The 25,318-nt window shown below is 39.9% G+C and overlaps 1 protein-coding gene across 2 annotated transcripts; it reads left to right on the top strand.

The window, feature by feature from the left end:
• Positions 1–656: 656 nt before the first annotated feature.
• BUD13 (BUD13 homolog) lies at positions 657–25,318 on the top strand. Of its 2 annotated transcripts, none has more exons than XM_024975140.2 (10): positions 657–826; positions 2,708–2,801; positions 4,620–4,704; positions 7,778–8,506; positions 10,205–10,422; positions 12,275–12,380; positions 12,742–12,880; positions 13,198–13,382; positions 13,625–13,706; positions 24,912–25,318. In XM_024975140.2, exons 1-10 carry the CDS (start codon positions 684–686, stop codon positions 25,003–25,005), a joined length of 1,875 nt encoding a protein of 624 aa, XP_024830908.1. In that variant the 5' UTR covers positions 657–683; the 3' UTR covers positions 25,006–25,318.

Here is a 25,318-nt window from a genome sequence, read left to right as displayed (position 1 = left end):
CCAGTATCAAATGCGGGTAAGTTACATAGGTTAGAAACTACCATATTTTTCATCATAATTATACTGGGTTTGGAATCCTGAATTCGTCTCTTGAAAGCCCCTTAAAACAGATTCCTCTCCTCCTAAACATATTAATAAAAATTACTTAAAAACAATGTGCCAGTTGTTGTTTGAAGCATTTTGCATAGTAATATTATCTTAGTCCACCTAATCATTGAGTTCCGTGTCATTATTATCCCCATTTTGTTAAGCAACTTGCCCCAGGCCTCTCACAGTTAGCAAGTTATTGAGCCAGAACTCAAACGTAGATGGGCTGCAACTCCAGAGCCCACGTTCGTTAACTACTCTGGTGCTTCTGAAGCTGCTGGGGTCATAAGTCTTGTTGGAGTCATGGATGTATCCTCGCGACCACAACAGCCCTTGCTGCACAGTTGTTTGAGCAGATGGAAGGACGAAGAGAAGAAACACAATTGCCGGGTCAGAGGGGATGTAGAGTGGGCCCCGGAAGCGTGCGTGTTTCTGTTCTTCAGTCCTCCAAGATTCTGAGACTCGCACATGTCTGCCCAGCACTTCCAAACACACCGTCACTTCCGGTCCTGGCCCCGCCCCCCCGCAGCTCGCTGCTGTTCCGTTTCGCGTTCAACAATTTTGTCCCCAGCCCTGACCCGTTTCCCTCCGCTGCCATGGCGGCAGCTCCACCGCTCTCCAAGGCCGAGTACCTGAAGCGATACTTGTCTGGGGCAGATGGCGGCGTCGACGGGGGCCCTGAGTCCGGCCGCAAGCGTCGCAAAAAGCGGCCGAAGCCTAGCGGGGCCGGCGGCAAGGGGTGAGTTGGCCCTGGCAGGGTGGGGTCCGCGCGGCCCGCCGCCCCTCACCTTCCCGCGCCGCCCTCGGCCCGGCTCTTGCTGGGCTCCTCGCCGGCGGCCCCGCGCCCCTGACCCTGACCCTGCCTGCGCTCAGAGCCCTCTTAGGCCGCTGCTCGCGCCCCTGGGCAGTATCTCCAGTGTGTTCAGGCCGAGTTGTAACTTGTTTTAGTCTTTTCCCGCCTTTGTGGCATCCCGTTCTCCCGCAGAGAGTGAATATTGTATCCTGAGAATAAACGTGAAACGAATTCAAAGGCTCTGTGCTGGTATATTAGCGGCCCAGAACCTGCCCGTGCGGGTTCTCCTAAGCCAAGGACTCGGGTCGCGACCTATGCTCACTTCCTGTTACTCTTGCTACTACCAGTAACAACTAACGTTTATACCGTTCTTGTCAGTGCCTGATAACATTGTAAGTACTTTAGACATGATTTTATTTAAGAGTCATAACAGTGTTAAGAAGTAGATATTTTTGCTATCTCCACTTTTCAAACGAGAAAACTTACGTGGCCTAGTGTACTGGGTTGAGTACTGTCCCTCCCCTCCAAACCAGAACCTTAGCATGTGACACTATTTAGAAGTAGTCTTTGCAGATATAATTAGTTAAGCTGTCCAGTATAAACTGGTGTCCTTTTAAGAAAGGAAAAATTTGGATACAGAAACAGGCTTAGAGGGAAAACTTCCCAGGTGAAGATGGGAGGCTGAGGCTGGACTGGATTTATGCAGCTGACAGAGGCTACCAGAAGTTGGAAGAGTCAAGGCAAGATCTTACCCTGGAGCCTTTCTTGGTGGACATTGCCTTGCACACACCTTGATTTCAGACTTGAAGTCTCCAGGACTGTGAGGGAATACGTTTCTGTTGTTTGAAGCCACTCGGTTTGTGGTCCTTTGTTAGGCAGCTCTAAGAAACTAATATGCCCTGTAAAGTCAAATAGTTCCAAAGAACTAACCGGTTTAGTTAGTTAACTCTTTGGTGGTTGTGTTATTCTTGCTGTCTTCTGACCCCTCTGACTTGTGTGGATTTCCTGGAGGCAGTGCCTTGCAGTGACATTGTCTTGAGCTTTGAAGTAACATTGATCAGTCTTTCAGTCCTAGCTGTGCCACTTCATGAGTTGTGTGGCCTTGGACAAGGTATTTCATCTCTCTCAGCCTCAGTTTTTTCATCTTTAAAGTCAGAGTAATATTGAATTATATCACTTACATTAAATGGTTGTTGTGATTAGTCATCTGGCTTTTCAAATGATAACTGTTAATAATAACGGTTTACATCATGGCAGTCATTATTCTTTGGACTCATCCATAGTTGATCCATGTAACAAATATTTATTGGGTACTTCGTCTATCACAGTGAGGATATCACTGTGAATGAGGTATCACTGTCCCTACTCTGATGGAGCTTATAGTTTAATGGGGATACAGTCTTTAAACAACTAATTATGCAACTAGTTGATTTATTTCCAAGAATGTGTAACGGATTCTTAGTTGGGAGAGGTAAGGGGAGTAGTGTTGTAAGGTCTGCTCAAGGAATTTATATATATGCTCGGCTTTTAAGAATGACAAAGAGTTTCCCACTAAAGAATAAGAAGAGTAGGTTAGGCAGAGGGAAGGAACTAAATATGTGAAACTGATATGGAAAGGAATTTGGCTCATTCTAGGCATCAGAAGATGACTAGTGAGTAGTGAATTGAGGAGACAGTGGTGCGAGATGAAATTGGCCGTATTGGCAAAGAATGGACCATAGGATCTTATAGGATTTTGAACTTTAGCCTAAAACCAGAGATGAATGTTTGTAGGCTGTTATCCAAGAATGATTCTTCTTTTTTTGGTCTTTTGTTTTTCATCTTTAGAATGCGAATTGTGGATGATGACGTGAGCTGGACATCTATCTCAACCACTAAAGCAGAAAAGGAGGAAGAGGAAGATGATGGAGATTTGCCTGTGGTGTGTATCTTTTTGCGGCTCTGAGGACTTTGAAATGCAAGCCTCTTAATCTCGACTCCCAATGCAGCGTAGATAGTAAGGAGGAAAGTTAAGGTCAGAGAAGAGGTGACATTTTCCAGGAGCTATTTTAAAATAGTTTTCTTTGATGATGCCTATATACAGTCTTTGTATATGGAGGGCTCCATCTGCCTAGAAGTGGGAACTGATCACAGAGAGACAGGATTCCTCAGTGTCAGTGATAAAGAGTCATGATTAGAATTAGCCATGGTTCAATTTGTTGCAACTTACCTTAAAAACACTGTTCAGTTTCAATGAAAGGAAATGTTATTTACTTCTTTTATTTACTGATTCAACTAAGCTTTAAAATTGTATACGTTTGCCTAGGTATAGCAGATATGTAGATTAATAGAGTATAGTATTTATACTTTAGAGGTCATACCCTTAGAATGGGAGACTGAATTCGAATAATTTCAGCAATATGGTGAATGTTGGAGATATAGTTCACATACGTTATTGTTGTTTAGTCGCTAAGTTGTGTCTGACTCTTGTGACCTCATGGATTGTAGCCTGCCAGGCTTCTCTGTCCCTGGATTTCCCAGGCAAGAATACTGGAGTGGGTTTCCATTTCCTTCTCCAGGGATCCTCCTGGAGATTGAACTGTGTCTCCTGCATCCCTTGCATTGCAGGTGGATTCTTTACCAGCTGTGCCAATGGGGAAGCCCCTCACATGCATGCCAAATGCTCTTGGAACCCAATGGGCACATTTTTTAGCCCATGAAAATGGGAGATTGCTTGAAGGATGGAGATATCTGAATTGAGTTTTGAAGGATAAGTAAGAGCTAGGTGGTCAAAAGCATGGGTAAATAAGTTAGCATTGGTATGGCCATGGGACTTTTGCTCAGAATTGCTGAGAAACAAAGTGGGAAGGAGATAGTTACGTCTCTGAGCCATAATTTGCTCTTAGTAATGTGGAGCCTTTCTTTGCAGGGCTTTTGTGAAGATGGAGTGAGATAATATAAGTAAAGCACAAAGCAGTGCTTTGCTCATAGTTGCAGGTCTGTCATGTGGAAAGAGGATCATTTGCATCAGAGGTCAGAACTTGGGTCGACAGAAAGAAGTTACAGGAAGGTAGATGCGGGTCCAATACAACTAAGAACTTTCTAACCCCCAAATGCAGCGGACCGCCTTGTAACATGAGTTCCCTGTCAGTGAATTGGTTCTGTCAGGAGGGACTACATGAGTGATCATTTATCAAGGATACTGTAGGGAAGATTCGAGATTTATTTGGGAATTTGGGTGATAGGAAATATGGTCTTATCCCTTAAAGATTCTATGAGTCTTTGTACATTTTAATGACTTCTTTTGGTGGGATCCTAGAAAAACTATCATTGTGATCTACAGTAAAGCTTTCATAAGGAGTCCAAATTCTTTAATGAATGGTAAGTGTGACAGGAACCCTGCCTGTGTTTTTACCCTGAATGGAGTGGTAAACGGGTAAAAGGAGTTTAGCTTTTAGCTTTGAGTGGCAGCTGTTATACCAGGTGGGTTAATAAAAAGGTTTGTAATAAAAGAAATGAACATCTGGAGGGAAATTGATGAGTCAGAGAAAGATCTATAATTAAACCATTCAGTGACATTCACATGTTTATGGAGCACATGTAACTGAGGACCACTATCTGTTTCTTCAGGGCTGTTTTGGGTCTTTGTGAGCCATGTATCGTTAGGAGTGGAATAGTCATAGCTTCAGGTTCTTCAGATAGCACTGCTACTTGGCTGGATCCTGTGGATTTCCTTAAAATGTTGTTCTCACTTCCACAGGTGGCTGAGTTTGTGGATGAGCGGCCAGAAGAGGTAAAGCAGATGGAAGCCTTTCGTTCCAGTGCTAAATGGAAGCTTCTGGGGAGTGAGTTCCAGTAACAGATAAATCTGAATTTCTCATTAATAGGGGAAGACTTTTATCTTTTTTTTCTTTTTTCTAAAATTGAAGTATCATTGATTTACAGTATTGTGTTCTAGGTATGTGGCAAAGTCAGTTATGTGTATATATGTATTTTTAGACAATTTTTCATTTAGGTTATTCTGGGATATTGAATATAGTTCCCTGGCCTGTACAGTAATTCCTCATGGCTTATCTATTTTATGTATAGTGGTTTGTATATGTTAATCCCATACTCCTAAGTTATTCCTTCCCCCTTCCCCTTTGGTAATCATAAGTGTGTTTTCTGTGTCTGTGTTTCTGTTCTGTATATGTGTTATTTCTGTTCCGTATATGTGTTATAATTTGTGTTATTTTTTAGTTTCTACATGTAAGTTCTGTCATATAACATTTATCTTTCTGTCTGACTTCACTTAGTATAATATTCTCTAGGTCCATCCATGTTGCTACAAATGGCAATATCTCACTCTTTTTCACGGCTGAATAATATTTGTGTGTGTGTGTGTGTGTATCCCACAACTTCTTAAACCAAAAATTGTGTCTTGCTGGGCACTTAAGTTGTTTCCATGTCTTGGCTATAGAAATAGTGCTGCCGTAAACATTGGGATGCATATATCTTTTTAAATTAGTGTTTTTATTTTTCCTGGATATATACCCAGGAGTGGAATTGCTGCATCCCATGGTAGTTCTGTTCTGGTTTTTCAAGGAACCTCCATACTGTTTTCCATAGTGACTACACCAGTTTACACTTGGGTTCCCTTTTTTCCATATCCTCTCCAATATTTATTAGTATACTTTTTTGTTTTAAATAATATGTTGTATTCCTTTTTTTGGTCATGCTGCATGACTTGCAGAATCTTAGTTCCCTGACCAGGGACCAACCCCATGCCCTCCTGCAGTGAAAGTGCAGAGTCCTAACCATTGGACCACCAGCAAATTCCCTTGTTAGACTTTTTGATGATAACCATTCTGACAGGTGTGAGGTGATACCTCATTGTGGTTTTGATTTATATTTCTTTAATAATTAGCAATGTTGAGCATCTTTTCATGTGCCTGTTAGCCATATGTATGTCTTCTTTGGAATTATGTCTATTTAAGTCTTCTGCCCATTTTTTGATTGGGTTGGGTTTTATTTTTTGTTGGTTGCTTCATTTGCAGATATTTCCTCCCATTCCATAAGCTTGTCTTTTATTTTGTTGATAGTTTCCTTTGCTGTGCAAAAGCTTTTAGTGTAATTAGGTCCCATTTGTTTATTTGTGTTTTTATTTCTTTTGCCTAAGGAAACTGAGCCAAGAAAATACTGTTATGATTTATGTCAAAGAATGTTCCACCTATATTTAACCTTACTAGTTTTGTAGTTTTTAGGGCTTATATTTAGGTTTTTGAACCATTTGAGTTTATTTTTATATATGGTGTGAGGGAATGTTTTAATTTTATTGTTCTGCGTGCATGTCCAGTTTTTTCAGCACCACCTATTGAAGAGGCTGTCTTTTCTCCATTATATATTCTTGCCTCTTTTGTCATAGATTAATGGAGCATAGGTATATGGGTTTATCTCTGGCTCTCTATTCTGTCCCATTGATCTATATTCCTCTTTTTGTGCCAGGACCATGCTGTTTTGATTATTATAGCTTTGTAGTATAGTCTGAAGTCTGGGAGGGTTATACCTCCAGCTTTTTATAAATATTATGGGATTTATCAACCATGTGGATTAGATTTACTGTCAGGTACTTCGCAGGTGATGCAAGTGGTAAAGAACCCTCGTGCCATGCAGGAAACAGAAGAGATGCAGGTTCGATCCCTGGGTCAGGAAGAAAGATCCCCTGGAGGAGGGCATGGCAATCCACTCCAGTATTCTTGCCTGGAGAATCCCATGGACAGAGGAGCCTGGTGGGCTGCTGTCCATAAGGTTGCAAAGAGTCGGACATGACTGAAACAACTTAACTCGCATGTATACACCCTACATATATCATTACTTTTCTTTGAGGGGTGGATTCTGGTCAGAGGAGCCTATTCTCCAAAGTAAAGGAGGTGACTTGTTTAATTCACCCATTAACAAATATTCATTGACTCCCACCCAACTTTTAGTTGTTTATATTTGCTTAGGGAGCTCAGTGATAAGAGATAGAAGGAGAAGAGAAACTGGATTTTGTTACTTTCTGGATTTGCTATAAATGTTTCATTCTGTTATGTCTTTGAATATCAAAAGTCTCAAACTGTTTCCATTTTAAAGATTGTTTGTGGACTCTGGAGTCAGACAGATCTGGGTTTGGATATTCATTTCACCACTTACTAACAGTATTATTTTGGCAAATTACTTAGATTTTCTGAGTATCAGCTTCTTTATAATAAGAGGAGAACAATATTTATCTCCTAAGCTGCTTGTGTGAATTAAATGAAATAATCTGTATAGACATGGGCATGTAGCAGGTGATCAGTAAAGTGCTGATCCTTCTTTCTTTCTGGTGCTTTTGCTGCTTTTAATAAGGAGCACAATGGCATGGATTAAATAGCTCACAGGATTTCATTTTGATGTGGCATGGAATTATTCAGTTTGCCTTTTGAGAGAAGAGTGAGTGCAAACTGAATTGCCTAAGTTAGATATCAGTGGGAGCTTCTCGTGGAGAATTCCATACAAATAAGGTTTGGGGAAGAGCTTTGGATTGGGATTAGAAGGTTGGGGTTCTAGCCTGTCTTTTCATTTTAGTAGCAGTGACCCCTAGGTAGGAAACCACTTAGCTTCTTAGGGTCTCTGTTTTCATGTCTGTAAAACAAGGATACCTGTCCTGCTTACCTAACAAGATACAACATGAAAACTACATTTAAAGTGCCTTGCAGATTTATGACCTGTTAGGCAAATATGAGCGGTTTTTCTTAGGATATTCATGAGTGCTACTTTACTGCCCTGAAGTAGCTGTGCATACCTTTTGGGCTTTCTTAGTAGTTTTGAGATGTATCCTGTTGGGGTGTTTTTTGAAACTTTGGTTAAAGGGATGACAGAGCATTTGTGGGAATCTGATTCTTTGCTATTTGTGTTCAGGCCACAGTGAAGATACACCCTCACACAGACAGTTCTGTCATGACACCCCAGATTCATCTCCTCCTAGGAAGGTTCGTCACGACACCCCGGATCCGTCTTCTCCTAGAAGGGTTCGTCATGACACTCCAGATCCATCTCCTCCTCGAAGGGTTCGTCATGATACTCCAGATCCGTCTCCTCCTAGGAAGGTTCGTCATGACACCCCTGATTCATCTCCTCCTAGGAAGGCCCGTCATGACACCCCGGATTCATCTCCTCCTAGGAAGATTCGTCATGACACTCTGGATTCTGCTCCTCCTAGGAAGGTTCGTCATGATACCCCAGATCCATCTCCTCCTAGGAGGACCCGTCATGACACCCCAGATTCATCTCCTCCTAGGAGGACCTACCACAGTTCCTCAGATCTCTCTCCTGCCAGAAGGGCCCGTAACTGCTCCCCTGACACAGCTCAACCTAGAAGGACTCTTGACTCTGTGGATAGATCACAGCTCAGGAAAGCCCATCATAATTCCAGTGACTTGGCTGCTAATGTTCCTCACTCACTGCCCAGAACCAAAAGCAGTGAAGCCCCAGAAAGCTCTAGCAAAACTTCTCCACATTGCAAGGGGCCAGGACCTTCTCATCCATCACTCCCAAAGAATAGCAAATATGAGTATGACTCAGACCTCTCTCCTTCACGAAAAAAACAAGCAACATCCCATGTTGGAAATAAGCAGCATGATTCTAAAGGTGAGCATTTGTCCATGAGAGGGACCTGTTCCCAAGTGCTTTCTTTTGATTCTTTTAGTTGCTTTGCTAGGTATTTATGGTCTTTAGAAATGAGAATGGAGCTTTGGAGTTTTAAAAACTGGAGGGAAATAGTGAGAGGTTGGGCTGAGGAGAGTTAAAAATTAACAGTAGTAGGGTAGAAGTTTTTATATGTATTTTTTGTTCATTCTCCCCACCTCATGAAAATACTACATGTTTGTTGCAGAAACTTTGGAATGTATAGAAATGTAGAAAAAGATCACACAAAATTCTGTCCAGTCAGAGGCAGTCTCTTTCTTGTAGCCAGTATTCTTTTAGTCTTTTTTTCTAATCATTTTTGATGTAGTTGAGACGTGTCTAGGCAGTAAGTAAATATTGCATGTGTAATCTTGCTTGCTTTTTTCACTTAGCATTATCTTTCCTGAGTCATAAAATATCTTTTTGTTAATATAATTTTTGTTGGTGTTCCATTAACCATTCCCCTAATATTGCATATTTTAGGTTATTTCTAAACCTTTTCCTCTGTAATTCTATAATGAACATCCTTATACATAAACAGTTGCTCTGTTCTGGATTATTTTTGTATCTATTTCTAGATAGACTTCCTGGGAGTTGAAGTGCTTCTAGATACGTTTCCTAGGGAACAAAGTAGAAATTTATTTACTGGCTCAGGGGGGTTCTTTGCTTATAGGACTGTTGATACATATTGCGGATTGCCTTTGGGGGAGGTGATTTGTGATGCCTATGTCTACAGCTCACCTGTGTGATGAAATTTGTTTGCTCCATCTTTTGTCCCTAGGTACTGCTTTAATTTTTAATTCAAATACATTGTTATGTTTTAGTCAAAAGACATCAGAATATATTCTCTGTGTGTGTGTTAGTCACTCACTTGTGTTTGACTCTTTCTGACTAGTCCACCAGGCTCCTCTGTCCATGAATTCTCCAGAAGAATACTGGAGTGAGTTGCCATTTCCTCCTCCAGGGGATCTTCCTGACCCAGGGATCAAACCTGGGTCTCTTGCATTTGGGCAGATTCTTTACCATCTGAGCCACCAGGGAAACCCAGAATATATTCTAGGTCATCTTAACTTGCTAGGGCTTCCTGGGTGGCTCAGATAGTGAAAGAATCTGCCTGCAATGTGGAATACCTGGGTTCAATCCCTGGATCAGGACGATCCCTTGGAAAAGAGAATGGCAACCCACTCCAGTATTCTTGCCTGGAAAATTCCATGGAAGAGGAGCCTGGAGGACCACAGTCCATAGGGTTGCAAAGAGTCAGATACGATTGCGCGACTAACAATGCCACTGAGCCCCGAGTTCAGTTTGTTTTGGCCACTCTATGTGTGGATAAATATGGCACAGATGAGGATGGTGAGATGTCTTGTGCTAGTCACAGTAACTAGTAACTTGGGAATAGAACCCCACCCATTGGTTTTAAAAGTTATCTCTGACTTTGCTCTTCTCCCTTGTCATTTATACTTATGTTTAGGTTAGTGATAGTTCCTCACAAGAGGACTAAGTGAATGTTGAACATTTGCCTGGTACATTCTTTTTTAGATTTTGCCAAGGGGATTAAAATCTTTACTCTTCAATTTCTAGGCTCTTCCCCCACCCATAGGAAACATCACACAGGCTCTCCACCCAGGAAACATCACACATTGGACTCTTCTTCCTACCCAGGTGACAGTAGGAAAACCTCTGATTCAGATCTTTCTCCTCCACGGCACAAACAGAGTTCAGGGCCCCAGGATTCCGATTCCGATCTGTCACCTCCGCGGAATAGACCTAGGCATCGGAGCTCTGATTCTGACCTCTCTCCACCAAGGAGAAAGCAGAGGGCCAAATCTTCTGATTCTGATCTGTCTCCACCTCGAAGGAGTCAGCCTCTGGGAAAGAAGGTAAGAACTTTCAGGAGCCATGTCTTAGTTTAGAGTAACTCATCTTCTAGCTCTGTACAGGTCTCAGAGATCCAAGCCAGAGAAATGTAGCTCACAGGACCTCTAGAGCTCTTTTCTTCTCTCTGAAGGCAAGACTATCTAACTCAACCCAGGGGAACTTGGAAGTAACAGATTTCCTAAATAGCATCTGCCTTTATGTTCTCTCAGTTCCACAAATCTCATTTTAATAGTTTAAACAAAACTTCCTATTTCTTATGAACAGACTGAGAATGTAGTTCACAGAATGGAGTTAGGAGCACGAACTTTGTGTCAAACAGATCACACATGGAATTCTACTTCTTATGTGAGATTTGAGCAAGATACATAATATCTCTAAGCCTCAGTTTCTTCATCTTTAAAATGTAGATGATAGTAGTACATACTTCAAGTTCTTTTGAGAATTAAATGCGGTAGTGTAAGTAAAACTCTTAGCCCAGGGCCTGGGACAAAGTAAGCATTTAGTGTAAGCCATTTGGACTGTAGATCTCTGTATCCAGAGCTTAAAGAGAGGCATTTAAAATATAAAGCGACTTTAAAAATCATATCGCCTGGGAAAAATGTTTTGTATTATTTTAAATCTGCGGTGAAGGCTGAATTAACAAAATCCACATGAACCCCAAGTAATTGTGTTGTAAAGAATACCTCTACTAGTACAGAAATGTTATTCCAAAAACAGAAAAAGAGAAAAAAAAGAAATGTTATTCCAGTGAGTTGGTTAAGAAAGAGCCTGTGATGTGCATGTTACCTCCAACACAGATTTTTCAGGTAAGTCTCCTCTGTAGTCCGTGTGGTCCTGGTAGGGTGGAACAGGCAGTCCCTAACCCCAGGATGTGGGGAGCGCAGTGAGGTCAGTGTTTCAGCTGGACCCAGTGACATTTTTATGTATCTGCTTAGTCCATGGACAATTTAATATTAATCAGATTTAGCACATTGCTTTTTTTTTGACCATGTCACATGGTATGCAGGATCTTTATTCAGTTCCCGAACCAAGGATTGAAAACCACTGGACTTCCAGGGAAGTACCTAGCACATTGCTTAAGGATATTAGGATATAAAAATTTATATACATTGATTGCGGGGTGGTTTGTTATTTTGATACAGGGTGGGTTTTAGTAAAAAGTTTGGATTTGGTCATATCTTGTCATTATCCTGAAATATAGCCACAATTTCAGGTTTGAAATTGATAGATTTGCTTGACTTTGTGATTTAAATGGAATATTTTATCAGTGTTGATTCAGCTGAAATATTCAGCTCTACTGAAGGGCTCAGAGCTTGATAGAGGTTTCTGATCAGGTGACCTGAGAGTCTTCATGGATGCAGTTTATATGCTAAAAAGTCAGAAATACAGATGCTTAGCCTGCCCTTTGGTTCAGATGGTAAAGAATCTGCCTGCAGTGTAGGAGATCTGGGTTTGATCCCTGAGTGGGGAAGATTCCCTGGAGAAGGGAATGGCTACCCACACCAGTATTCTTGCCTGGAGAATTCCATGGACAGAGGAACCAGGCAGGCTACAGTCCATGGGGTCACAAAGAGTTGGACACGACTGAAGGACTAAAACTTTCACTTTTTTCAGCCTTCCCTTTAGTAAATTGTTGGTTTGTGTTTCTGTTTGCTCTTAAACTTAACAGTACTATTAATTTCCATGAAATTCAGTTTTATTTCTTCTATTTTGCCAATCCTGTGGTTGATAATGAGAATATAAGGTAGCGTTTTTGGTTTGGTAATTGCTGATCCTCAGACATAACTGTACACCCACGGAGCCCGTTGCCACATTGTCTCATTAATGTTGGATGCTCCCTTTTCCATTGCATAGGCTGCACACATGTATTCTGGGGCTAAAACTGGGTTGGTGTTAACTGACATACAGCGAGAGCAGCAGGAGCTCAAGAAACGGGACCAAGAGACCATGGCATTTGAAGGTAAAAATGTGAAAGTGCAGAGACCAGTTGAGGCTTATGTCGCTTTTACTTTTTTAAAAAAAAATATAGCTAATTTACCTGATATTTAAAATTTTTAATTGCTATCAAGTTTCAAATCCGGTTTTCTGCTTTGTTTTAACTTCTCATTGGCTACATGTGGATCTTTTCCTTCTTAAAAAATGTTAATTTTCAGAGTCATCACCAATATGCACTTAGATGTTGGTAAGGACTACTTGTTGTCTGGCTGTGAAAGTTCTTATCCTGCATCAGAGCACTAACTGGTTGACTTCAGCTGTTAGAATGTTGTTTCTGATTTTGACACCTTTTCGTTTATCTTTAAAAGTGTACTTTTCCTTTGCAGCTGAATTCCAACATGCCGAAACTGTATTTCGGGATAAGTCTGGTCGTAAGAGGAATTTGAAACTGGAACGTCTAGAGCAGAGGCGAAAAGCAGAGAAGGACTCAAAGAGAGAGGAGCTGTATGCTCAGTGGGGCAAAGGGTAAGAGAGCCACTGAAAGGAACACAAGACTGCAGTTACTGGAGGAAGCAATTTCTCTACTCTCCTGACCAATTAGTTCATTGTTCTGCCTTTAAAGCTATTTTCAGGAATGGGAACTTCATTGTGCTCAGTTTGCTTCCTACAATACTGACGTATTTCACACTTCTGGTTGGTATTCTGGGAATTTCACGTTTTTTAGTATTTGCCCTGGACTGCTAGGAAGAGGAGGCTCTCCACGTGTAGCAGTATGGTCCATCTCAGTGTAAGAGTGGAGGTGTTACACAGGATAGCAGACTCTCCTGGTTCTTCTTGTGCAGGCTTGCCCAAACCCGGCAGCAGCAACAAAATGTGGAGGATGCAATGAAGGAAATGCAGAAGCCTCTGGCCCGCTATATTGATGATGAAGATTTGGATCGGATGCTGAGAGAACAGGAAAGAGAGGGGGACCCCATGGCCAACTTTATCAAGAAGAATAAGGCCAAGGAGAACAAGAATAAGAAAGGTGAGCCTTCTGGGAATCATCAGAGATAGAGGTGATGTATGTGAAGAGAGAGGATCATTAGAATGATGATTCATAAATATGTGCAAAGAAGGCGTTCCTGTATAATTTCAGATTCTTTGTATTTGGGAATTTAAGTTGAACTTGATCAGAGATTTCTGTATAAAATTTTTTTTTCCTCACTGCCATTCAGCTCTGAATTAAATTACATAGGTAACTAACTTTTCTCTCTCTCCTGTCTTTAGTGAGACCTCGCTACAGTGGCCCTGCACCCCCTCCCAACAGATTCAATATCTGGCCAGGGTATCGCTGGGATGGAGTGGACAGGTAAGCCTGAGTATTTCCTACAGTTTTGTTTTCTCTTCCTTGTAACCCTAACCTTCCCTGACTGTTCTCAAACCATTACACTCTGCCTCATTCTCTGCTCTAATCACAAGGTTAGTAATGTGCAGTGTACTTGCTTTTGTTTCTCAAATCCCATTTCCCATGCTCATAACACTCCTCTTTCTCCTCTTTTCCTTTTCAAAGCTTTTTAAAACTCTGGGTAGATAACCGAGGTGGTCCAGATAGATACCTTTTTTTTGATGTTGGCCACTTCTGGTGATATTCTCTTAAGGTTTAGAGGGGATTGAATGATGGGTGCTAGTCTGTAGCCTTCTGTATATTGTGTCTTTAAAATGTAGCCTTTGAACCTTTTCTTCACTGCCTTAGGAGTGAGTCACTTGTAATGTCACACTGACCCCTACCACCTTACCTGTTCACCTACCCACGTCTGTACCCACACACACTTAACTTTCTGTATGCTATCATGGGTGAATTGTACAGGCCCCTGTCTGCAGTCAGTGCCTCTGCTTCCTGTTAGATTCCATCTCTTGCCTGCTGAAGGACATTGTTCTATCACGTAGCACAGTGACTCTCAAACTTTGTAATCTCAAGACCCCATTATACTCTTAAAGATTATTTAGGACTCCAGGAAGTTTTATGTGGGTTATGTCTATTAATATTTACCATATTAGAAATTAAGTAGTTTTAAAAGTATTTAGTCTTTTTAAAAAGCCATTACAATAGCATAGTTACCCTGCTTTAAAAAAAACTATATTTTCTGAATGAAAATGTGAGACGAATAGCTTTGATTTGCATTTTTGCAGCTCTCAGCTCTCATTCATGTCTGGGCTAATAGGATACATTGGGATTCAGTCTGCTGCACTATGTTTAGTTGAAATATAGGAAGAAAATTCAACTTTATACACAGGTAGTTAGGAAAGGAAGGTGTATTAGAGTTTTTTTAAATACTCCACAAAAACTCGATAAGTTTCTTAAAGATTACTTATAATATGGAATCAGAAACCATATCAAAAATCTTTTCATTCTGTTAGATTAAAATTTATTGGTCTTTTTTCTACTTTCTGCTTTTACTCATATGTGACTTTATAGCATCATCTGCTGTTCATTGTTTTTTTTTTTTTTTTTTTCAGGCCTTTCAAATGTTGATATATTTCATGTACAATATCAGATAATGATTATATACTAACATTAACTTTGATCTCATCACAGAAAATCTTTAAATAAATTGAAGCTAAAGGAGTCTGTGGTAGTTTGTTACCATATTACCAAAGCTAAAGTTTTAAAAAATTCTAATTTATGCTCGAAAGCTCCAATTTGGTCATTAGCAACAACCCAATATTATATCAGCCACTTTCCTTGAAGCAAAGGTCACTTCATACAATGGCTTTTTGTAGCTTCTACCAGATTTTGAACCTTGAGGATCGTGTCTTCTGTGAATATAGACAGTGTTACTTCTTCCTTTCCAATCCAGATGCCTTTTGTTTCTTTTTCTTGCTGGATTACACTAGCTAGAACTTCCAGTGCATATGTTGAGTAGAAGTAGTCAGAGCAGACATCTTTTACCGTATTGCTAACCTTAGGAGGAAAAAATTCAGTCTTTTCACCATTAAATTGTGTAAACTATAGTTTTTGTGGGGGGATACATTTCCTTTATTGAGTTGAGAAATTTCTATTCCCAGTTGGCTAAGGAAGGTCTTTTTTCAGGAATGTATGTTGGATTTTGTTCAAAATATATACTGATTTTCTTTTTGGTTTACTCTTTGACCCATGAATTACTTAGAAGTATATTTTAGAATTCCAAACATTTAGACTAGTCTAGATATTTTATTTGGCACCCCACTCCAGTACTCTTGCCTGGAAAATCCCATGGACAGAGGAGCCTGGTGGGCTGCTGTCTATGGGGTCGCACAGAGTTGGACATGACTGAGTGACTTCACTTTCACTTTTCTCTTTTCCCTTTCATGCATTGGAGAAGGAAATGGCAACCCACTCCAGTGTTCTTGCCTGGAGAATCCCAGGGACGGGGGAGCCTGGTGGGCTACCGTCTATGGGGTCGCACAGAGTCGGACACGACTGAAGCGACTTATTGAATTGAATTGAGATATCTTATTGATTTCCAATGTAATTCCATCGAGGTTAGAGAATATACTCTAATATTTTGAAGTTAATGCTATAATATTTTGATCTTTTTAAATTTGTTAAGACATGTTTAATGGCCCAGTATATGGTTTACCTCGGTGAATACCCCATTTGCACTTGAAGATAATGTGTATTTTGCAGTTGTTTGGGGGTAGTGTTTTGAAAAAGTATTTTATTCTATCTGTTTTGGAATAGTTTTATATATATAGAAAATTTGCAAACAGTTCTTGTACATACCTTATCTAATTTTGTTACCATATTACCATGATATAGTAGTCAAATCTAGGAAACCAACATTAGCATATTATTAGTGCACCAGATTTTATTTGGATTTCGTCAGTCTTCTGTTTTCTGTTTCTGTTCAGGGCTGCATTTCAGTATACTGTGTTGTACTTAGTTGCCCTGTCTCCTCAGTCTCTTCTGCTCTGGACCAGTTGCTCAGTCTTTTTGCTTTTTGTAACCTTAACAGTTTTGTGGGGGTATTGTCAGGTATTTTTGTGAAACGTTCCTCAAATTGAGTTTGTTTGATGTTTTTCTAATGGTTAGCCTGGACGTTACGTGTTTTTGCAAAGAATTCCACAGTAGTGAAATGTCCTTCTCATCATGTCATTTTAGGGGTTACGTGATATCCGCATGATATCACTAGTAAAGTTAGCCGGGATCACTGGGTTAAGGTAGTGAGTGAGTGCCAGGTTTCCCAACTTTAAAATTACTCTTCTTTTTCTTTTATACTCTCTTCTCTGGAAGCGAGTTGCTGAGTTCACCTTATACTCAGAAGAACTATGGAAGGGTATCTCCATGTATTATTTAGATTTTCTCTGTAAGGAATATCTGTTTCACCTCCCCATTTATTTGTTCAGTCATTTATTTATATTAGTATGGACTCATGTATATTTTATATTATACTTTGTACTGTAATCTAGTGGTATGTTATTTATTCTGTTGCTTATGTTATCTTTTTTGTTCCATTCCTTGAATACTGGAAATTCTGTCGGGTGTCCCTTTCTTTGTCCCTTTCACTGTTTCCTTTTTGAGTGTTCTTTTACTTCTTTGTATTTTCTCTGCCCCAGCCCTAAAGAATTGCCTTTTCTCTAAGAAACCCTGGCAGCTTTTAATGGAGAATGGTATTTGCAAACCAAGATATAATTGCTAGAATGCTTATTATTACTGGAATGTCACTGCTTCTAGATCCTCTCAGCAAACAGAGCTTGGTAATGCATGTATAGTAGTCTGTATGTGTGTATACACACATATCTATAATTGTTTCTGTGTCCCTCTGGAGGTATGTTACATATATGCATGTATAAATATGAGTTCATACTGATGTAACTGACTCTAATCAAGTATTACCTTTCTTTTTTCCTTACCTATAAATTCCCTCCCCAACATTAAGAAAGGGCCACCATCCACTATTCATTTTGCTCATACCAAGATGCACATAAAACAGTTTCAAAGTTGGGAAATTTGGAAATGAGAAACTCATTTACCGTCTAAGCATGGATATATGTGTAGCTCTTTCATGTATAGACATAAGGAATCAGTCCCCTCACCCCCAGACATCCTGGGTAATTTTTTTTCTTTTATAATTTACTTATATTAGTGTTTACTCTTTTTGGTGTAAGTTCTATTGGATTTGACAAGCGAGTAGAGTCATTTATTCACCACCCTAGTACTATATGGGATAGTTTCATCATTTTAAAATTTCCTGTGTAAGTCACCTTTTAGTTACTTATTCCTCCTCCACCAACCCCTTGTAATTTCTGCTCTTGTTTTCCATCCCTATAGTTTTATCTCTTCCAGAATGTTACATGAATGGAATCATACAGTATGTAACCTTTTGAGTCAGACTTTTTGAAAGGCAGCTGTGCTAACCACTATACCACCAACACTTGAGTCAGACTTTTTGCACTTAGCAAAATGCATATACGATTCATCTACTCCGGGAGTTGGTGATGGACAGGGGGGCCTGGCGTTCTGCAATTCATGGGGTCGCAAAGGGCCGGACATGACTGAGTGACTGAATGGAACTGCACTGTTCTTGAGTGAATCAGTACTTCACTCCTTGGTCATCACTGAGTAGTATTGCATTGTATAGCATACCACAGTCTGCTTATTCCCCAGCTGAAGGACATCTTGGTTGCTCCCAGTTTTTAACGTTGTGGATAAAGCTGCAGTAAACATTTGTGTATGGCTTTTAATGTGGGTATAGTTTTCAGTTTACTTGGGTAAATATCCAACAGTTGCTATTTTGTTGAGATCATGTTCACTTTTATAAGACACTGCCAGTTGTCTTCTAAAGTGGCTGTACCATTTTACATTACTGCAAAGGGTGGGGATTTCTGTTGCTCCATATCCTATCCAGAATTTGATATTGTCAGTGTTTTAGATTTTAGGTGTGTGGATTTAGTTTTGAACCTTAATTGCTTTGTTTTCCTTATAGTTATACCTCTGCAGTTTTTTTTTTTTTTTAGTTTTTGCTGTAAAGATCACAATATGTATCTTTAACTTATCATAGCCTACTGATAGTTATAATTGTTATATTTCACATGAAATGTAAGAATCTTGCAACACTATATTTCCACTTAATCTGTTTTTGTTGCTATTATTTTCATGTTATTCAGTCACTCAGTCGTGTCCGACTCCTTGCTACCCCATGGACTGCAGCACACCAGGCTTCCCTGTCTTTCACCCTCTCCCAGAGCTTGTTGAAACTTGTGTCCGTTGAGTCAGTGATGCCATCCAACCATCTCATTCTGTCGTCCCCTTCTCCTCCTGCCTTCAGTCTTTCCCAGCATCAGGGTGTTTTCTAATGAGTCGGCTCTTCTCATCAGGTGGCCAAAGTATTGGAGCTTCGACTTCAACTTCAGTCCTTCTAATGAATTTTCAGGATTGATTTCCTTTAGGATTGACTGGTTTGATCTCCTTGCAGTCCAAGGGACTCTCAAATGTCTTCTCCAGCACCACAGCTCAAAAGCATCAATTCTTCGGCATTCAGCCTTCTTTATGGTCCAACTCTCATATCCATACATGACTGCTGGAAAAACCACAGTTTTGACTAGATGGACCTTTGTCGACAAAGTAATGTTTCTGCTTTTTAATATGCTGTCTAGGTTGGTCATAGCTTTTCTTCCAAGGAGTAAGCGTCTTTTAATTTCATGGCTGCAGTCACCATCTGCAGTGATTTTTGAGCCCAAGAAAATAAAGTCTCATTGTTTCCATTGTTTCCCTGTCTGTTTGCTATGAAGTGATGGGACCAGATACCATGATCTTAAGTTTTTTGAATGTTGAGTTTTAAGCCAGCTTTTTCACTCTCCTCTTTTACCTTCATCAAGAGGCTCTTTAGTTCCTCTTTACTTTCTGCCATTATAGTGGTGTCATCTGCATATCTGAGATATTGATATTTCTCCCAGCAGTCTTGATTCTAGCTTGTGCTTCATCCAGCCCAGCATTTCGCATGATGTACTCTGCATAGAAGTGAAATAAGCAGGGTGACAGTATACAGCCTTGGTGTACTCCTTTCCCTATTTGAAACCAGTCTGTTGTTCCAATTCTGGTTCTAACTGTTGCTTCTTGCCCTTCATACAGATTCTTAGGAGGCAGGTAAGGTGGTCTGGTATTCCTGTCTCTTGAAGAATTTTCCACAGTTTGTTGAGATCCACACAGTCAAAGGCTTTGGCGTAGTCAATAAAGCAGAAATAGATGTTTTTCTGGAACTCTCTTGGTTTTTCTATGGTACAGTGGATGTTGGTGATTTGATCTCTGGTTCCTCTGCATTTTATAAATCCAGCTTGAACATCTGGAAGTTCTCGGTTCATGTACTGTTAAAGCCTTGCTTGGAGAATTTTCAACATTACTTTGCTAGTGTGTGAGGTGAGTGCAATTGTATGGTAGTTTGAACATTCTTTGGCATTGCCTTTCTATGGGATTGGAATGAAAATTGACCTTTTCCAGTCCTGTGGCCACTGCTGAGTTTTCCATTTTTGCTGGCATATTGAGTGCAGCATTTTTACGGCATCATCTTTTAGAATTTTAAGTAACTCAACTGGAATTCCATCACCTCCACTAGCTTTGTTCGTAGTGATGCTTCCTAAGGCCCACTTGACTTCACATTGCAGGATGTCTGGCTCTAGGTCAGTGATCACACCATCATGGTTATCTGGGTCATGAAGATCTTTTTTGTACAGTTCTTCTGTGTATTCTTTCCACCTCTTCTTAATATCTTGTGCTTCTGTTAGGTCCATACCATTTCTGTCGTTTATTGTGCCCATCTTTGCATGAAATGTTCCCTTGGTATCTCTAATTTTTCTTGAAGAGATCTCTGGGCTTTCCCATTCTGTTGTTTTCCTCTATTTCTTTGCTTTGTTCACTGAGGAAGGCTTTCTTATCTCTCCTTGCTGTTCTTTGAAACTGTGCATAAAAATACATATTTTCATACATACTACTTAAAAAATATAATAGATCCCATAATAACAGTGGTAAAATTTTTACTTTGTAATTGTGTATTTTTAAAGAAACTAAGAAAACCAAAGAAAAAAATTGTAGTTGTTAGTATTTACTCATATAATTACCGTTTCTGGTGTTCTTCTTTTTTTGTTAAAGAAATTAGGAAATTTTAATATTCCTTCAGTGCAGATCCATTGGCAACACATACAGTTTTGTTGAAATGAAAATGTCTTTACTTCACCCTTTATCTTTTAAAAGCTTTAATTTTGGAATAGTCTTGGACTCAGAAAAACCTGAAAAAAATATTATTAGTGTACCCTTCAGCCAGTTTCTCCCAATGATAACATCTTGTATATAACCATAGTACATTATCAAAGCCAGGAGTTGGCATTGGCATAGTTCTGTTAATTAAATCAGAGAACTTTTTCTCACCTTCGTTTCTGAAGGATTGTTTCACTAGCAGTATTGGAGGAGATTATTGAGAGGATGTGACCATTGGTTGACCCTTAAACTGGACCCAGGCAGTTGAAGGCCCTTGTCTCTCACCGTCCTTGGAACGTGCATCATGTCTATTCTTCCCATCTGCAGCTTTTTCAAGGACGCAGCCTTGAGAGAGTAGGGTGTTGAGATCGTCTGGACTGAATGTGTGACTGAACCCATAAGGGCTCTATATAAACATTTAACGTTCTGAGAGGCAGGTGCAGAGATCTGTTTTTTTGTGGGGTTGCCCAAGACAAAAAACCTTTCATGTAAATTCCCTTGCTTATTAAACCTGTCACCTGCCGTCTGGACTGGTGTGCCTCTTTCTTTGGTCTTTCCTTGTCCTCTGTGTATGGGAGCCAATTTCAGATTACACCCAGGCAACTTCTGAGGTTTCAGACCAACACATGGAGCTCTGGATTGACAGTTCCAGACTTCAGTGACAGCTCTTTAAAGATCTTTCATCACTTTCTGGCCACCATTGTTTCCAACTGGAAGTCAGTTTGTTTCATTGTCCCACTCCCCCCAACCTCAACATACACACATTATAATATATTGGTTTTCTCTGACAGCTTTCAAAATTTTCTTCGGGTCTTTGGTTTTCAGCAGTTTGATTGTGATGTACCTACGTATGGTTTTTCTTTGTGTTGATCCTTTTTTGAGTTTGTTGAGCTTTTTGGATTTATGAGTCCATATTTTTTACATTTGGCTATTTTTTTGCCCAGTTATTATTTTTTTAAAACCACTTTGCCTTCTCCAATTTTACTATTTCTACTATTTGATATTATACTACAGTTGTCTGAAGTCCTGCTCATTTTTTTATCATGATTTTCCTCTCTGTTCTTAAGATGAAATAATTTCTGTTGATCTCATTTCAAGTTGATTGACTCATCTGCCATCTTCAGCTTATTAGACTGATACACTGAAGTTTTTGTTTCAGCTAGTTTATTATATTTTTCAACTCTAGAATTCCCATTTGACATATTTCTCTGCTGAGATTTCCTACCTATTCATTCATTGTGAATCAATTTATTTTCCCTTGAGAATATTTATAATTGGTGCTTTGAAGTCCTATCTGCTAATTGCAACATTTGGGTTATCTCGGCATTGGTTTCTATTCATAGTTTTTCTTGAGTTTGATCACATTTTACTGTTTCTTTACATATCTGGTCATTTAAAAATGCTATACTGGACATTATACATTGTGGAGACTTTGAATTCTAATTTTGAGGTGTGTTGATTTTTATTGCAGTAGACAGTTAACTTGATTGTATTTGAACTCCAAACACTTATCTACTTTATAGTGGGCAGCAACTGAATTCCTGCTCAGTTCTTTTAGTTTCTAGCTGCTGCTTTTTCAGTGGGCCCATTGGATTTCCCCTGAACAAGCACAGGTTAGCAGTTAGCCAAAAATTTGGGTGCAGTTTGTATATAGATTTGGGGGTTCTTCCCTTCTGAAGCTTCTTCCCGTTCAGTGTTTTGTCCCTGATTTTTTGGCTGCTCTGCCCACTTTGCACTCATACCTAAAGCCAGTAAGCCTGTGGCCTTCTGCCTCCATGAGCTGTGCAGTTTGGGAAGTGCCCTCTAGCAAAAAGCTTCACACATCTCCTCCCACAGTAAACTCCCACTCAAGTTCTGCCTGCTTTTGGTCACTCATGCCTTGAAATATTTCACATACTGTATTTTGTCCAGATTTTATAATTGTTCCCTGAGAGTAGGTTAGTTTGCTTGAGTTCTCTGCCATGATTGGAATCTACTGCGCTGCTATATGTGGGCCTAAGGCATTATCTTCTGTCCCTCAAGCTGCCATCTAAGCCCAGAGCTCTAGTTCCTGATATTGGCAGGTATTGTCAGGTTGGCTGTGGCTTCAGGTTTATTTCCTGCTTTGGTTTGCAGGATATGGTATGTCAGCTCTTTGGTAGCAGGATTTTTCAGAATACTCATTTGCTGTATAGCCAGAAGTAGATCTTTTTATAGCCACAACCCTAAAGATATTCCCTGCTATATCGAGTTCTTTCTTTTCTCTATTTTTTTCAAATTTCTGGACCCCAAACTTAGAACTCTCCTTGACCTGGTTTTTTACTGGTATAATTTGTCTCCATCTCTCACTGTAGTTTTCCTACATTTTTCATATTTTCTCCTAGAGTTTTCCTTTTTAGTTTTCTTTCTCATCCTTGCTTTATTTCTGATTATTAATTCTTTCCTTGCCTTTTCTACTCTTGTCTATTTTTGGCAAGTGAATATTTCTAGAATAAATCTATAGTATGTTATAGTTAGAAAAACCCATAAGGTCAGTTAATCTAACTTAACATTATTTAAAGAGAAACTGAGCCTCTGATAAATTTCACAACTTACTTAGAGTTTTCAGCTCACCTGAAAAAGCTTGAACAAGACCTGGGACATCTGATTCTTTAGTCTAAAGCTCTTTCCACTGTAAGTTCTTTTGCAGTTTGCTTTTCTGATTCTATTTAGGGTTTGGTTTGTTATTCATAGGACCTTTGTATGATCATAGTAGTGTTGATTCTCTTAAGCACTTATTCCTCAGGCAAGAAGCAGTGGTTTCCTTGGGCTCTAGAACACCACTCATGCTTCTAAGGTTGGAGATGATGCCATTCTTAAGAAGCTTCGCTTCTTACTGAGCCTTTCATTACTCACCCAACTCATCCCTTAGGTAAGGCCTGAAGAAAGGGGGAAACTTGTCATCCCTATCAGTTCAGTAATACTTAGCACACGTTATAACATAAGCAGCTGTGTATTAGGCGCCAGGGTCTCACAATTAGTAAAAGATGGTCCTGGAGCACGCCAACTCACTTTCTATCTACAGAAGAAGACAGACGAGTAAATACTTTCAGTGCTACTTGCTAAGTATTACTATAATACTTAGCTACTTGCTAAGCTAAGCTATAATACTTAGCTACTTGCTAAGTATTACTTGAACACACTAGAGTGTGTTCAAGGTGCCTTGGGAGCACAAAGGAAGAGTAGATTCAGCCCTGGGAGATTGTGATCAGGGAATGAATGCTACCTCGAGGAGGTGATACATGATACATAAGTGGGAGACCTGGGTTTGATCCCTGGTTTGGGAAGATCCCTTGGAGAAGGTAAAGGCTACCTACTCCAGTATTCTGGTCTGGAGAACTCCATGGACTGTATAGTCCATGGAGTCACAAAGAGTTGGACACGACTGAGTGACTTTGATTTCATTTTTCATTTCGTATGTATATGTATAACTGATTCACTTTGTTATATACCTGAAACTAACACAACATTGTAAATCAGCTATACGCCAGTGAAAAGTTTTTAAAAGAATTAATGCTTACTGTGTGAAATCTGAGCTTCGTATTCTGGCCTGTAGTGCTTATTATGTTGTGGCCTCTGCCTGCCTCTCTGACTGTGGCTTGTGCTACTCTATTTGTACTTTAGCTCCAGCCATATAATTTGACTTTGGTTCCTTGCGTGTACCATCCCATTTCTTATTTTTGTGCATTTGCTCTTGTTGCTTCTGCTGTGCTGTATGCTGAAATGCCCTCCTAACCCTTCTGACTCTTTGCTTCACTCTGTCTTTTTAGACTTAGCATAAGGACCCCCTCCATGAAACCTTTCCTGATCATTCTTGTCCACCCCACTTCCAAGCTGAGCAAGGTCCCCTTTCTGCTTCTTTGATACCCATTGCATATTTCTACCATAACCTATGCCTTTTGTTTTAATTATTTGTTTAAATGTCAGTCTCCTCCACTAGTCTATGAGTGTATCAGGACAGGTGCTATGTTATACTTGTTTTCATGACACAGTACCTAGTATAGTAAGAATTCACTAAATGTGTGTGTAATGCATGGTTAAAGTATAATATGTAGACATCAGTTGAGAGTGAGTTGGACCTTTAGAGAGTGGTAAATATTTGAAACAGTTGTCAAAATGAGAGGGGAAAGGCTCTGAACAAGGACTAATAAAAGGTGGAGTGTGTATTTTGTCTTTCTGATTCTGTTGCTTATGTCTTAAATATTTTCACTTTCCTTTTTCATTAGATTGTGATTTCATTAGATTGTTCATTAGATTGTGAGTTCTTTATTTCAAATGTACATGTTCAATTCAGGATTCTGGCTGATCAGTATCTCTTGATTGCAGATCCAATGGATTTGAACAGAAGCGCTTTGCCAGGCTTGCCAGCAAGAAGGCGGTGGAGGAACTTGCCTACAAGTGGAGTGTTGAGGATATGTAACTTTTTTGAGGCTGTGGGAGTGACCGTGGGTTGTGGTAGTGGACATAGGGCAGCTGTTACAGACATTCAGCTGTAACGGTCGTCTATGCTAATAATCAGGGCCACCCAGACCGGCAACTTGTTGAATACCAATTTTGACTACAGAAGAATATTTGAGACGTAATATCCGGACGAAGGATCCATACATCTCAGGTGTGCTGACACTGCCGGATGCTGGCTTTCAGAGGAAGTGTTGATTTCTCTGTGTCCCAGGGCTTGTTCTTGGTTAGGGTATTTCTTTTTTAATAAACACACATTTATTTTTTTAAAATAA

This window comes from Bos taurus, chromosome 15 (assembly GCF_002263795.3).
Source record: "Bos taurus isolate L1 Dominette 01449 registration number 42190680 breed Hereford chromosome 15, ARS-UCD2.0, whole genome shotgun sequence".
Classification (NCBI taxonomy): domain Eukaryota; kingdom Metazoa; phylum Chordata; class Mammalia; order Artiodactyla; family Bovidae; genus Bos; species Bos taurus.
The sequence above is the reverse complement of the archived record's forward strand: the minus strand, read 5'-3'. Positions and strand labels throughout refer to the sequence as shown.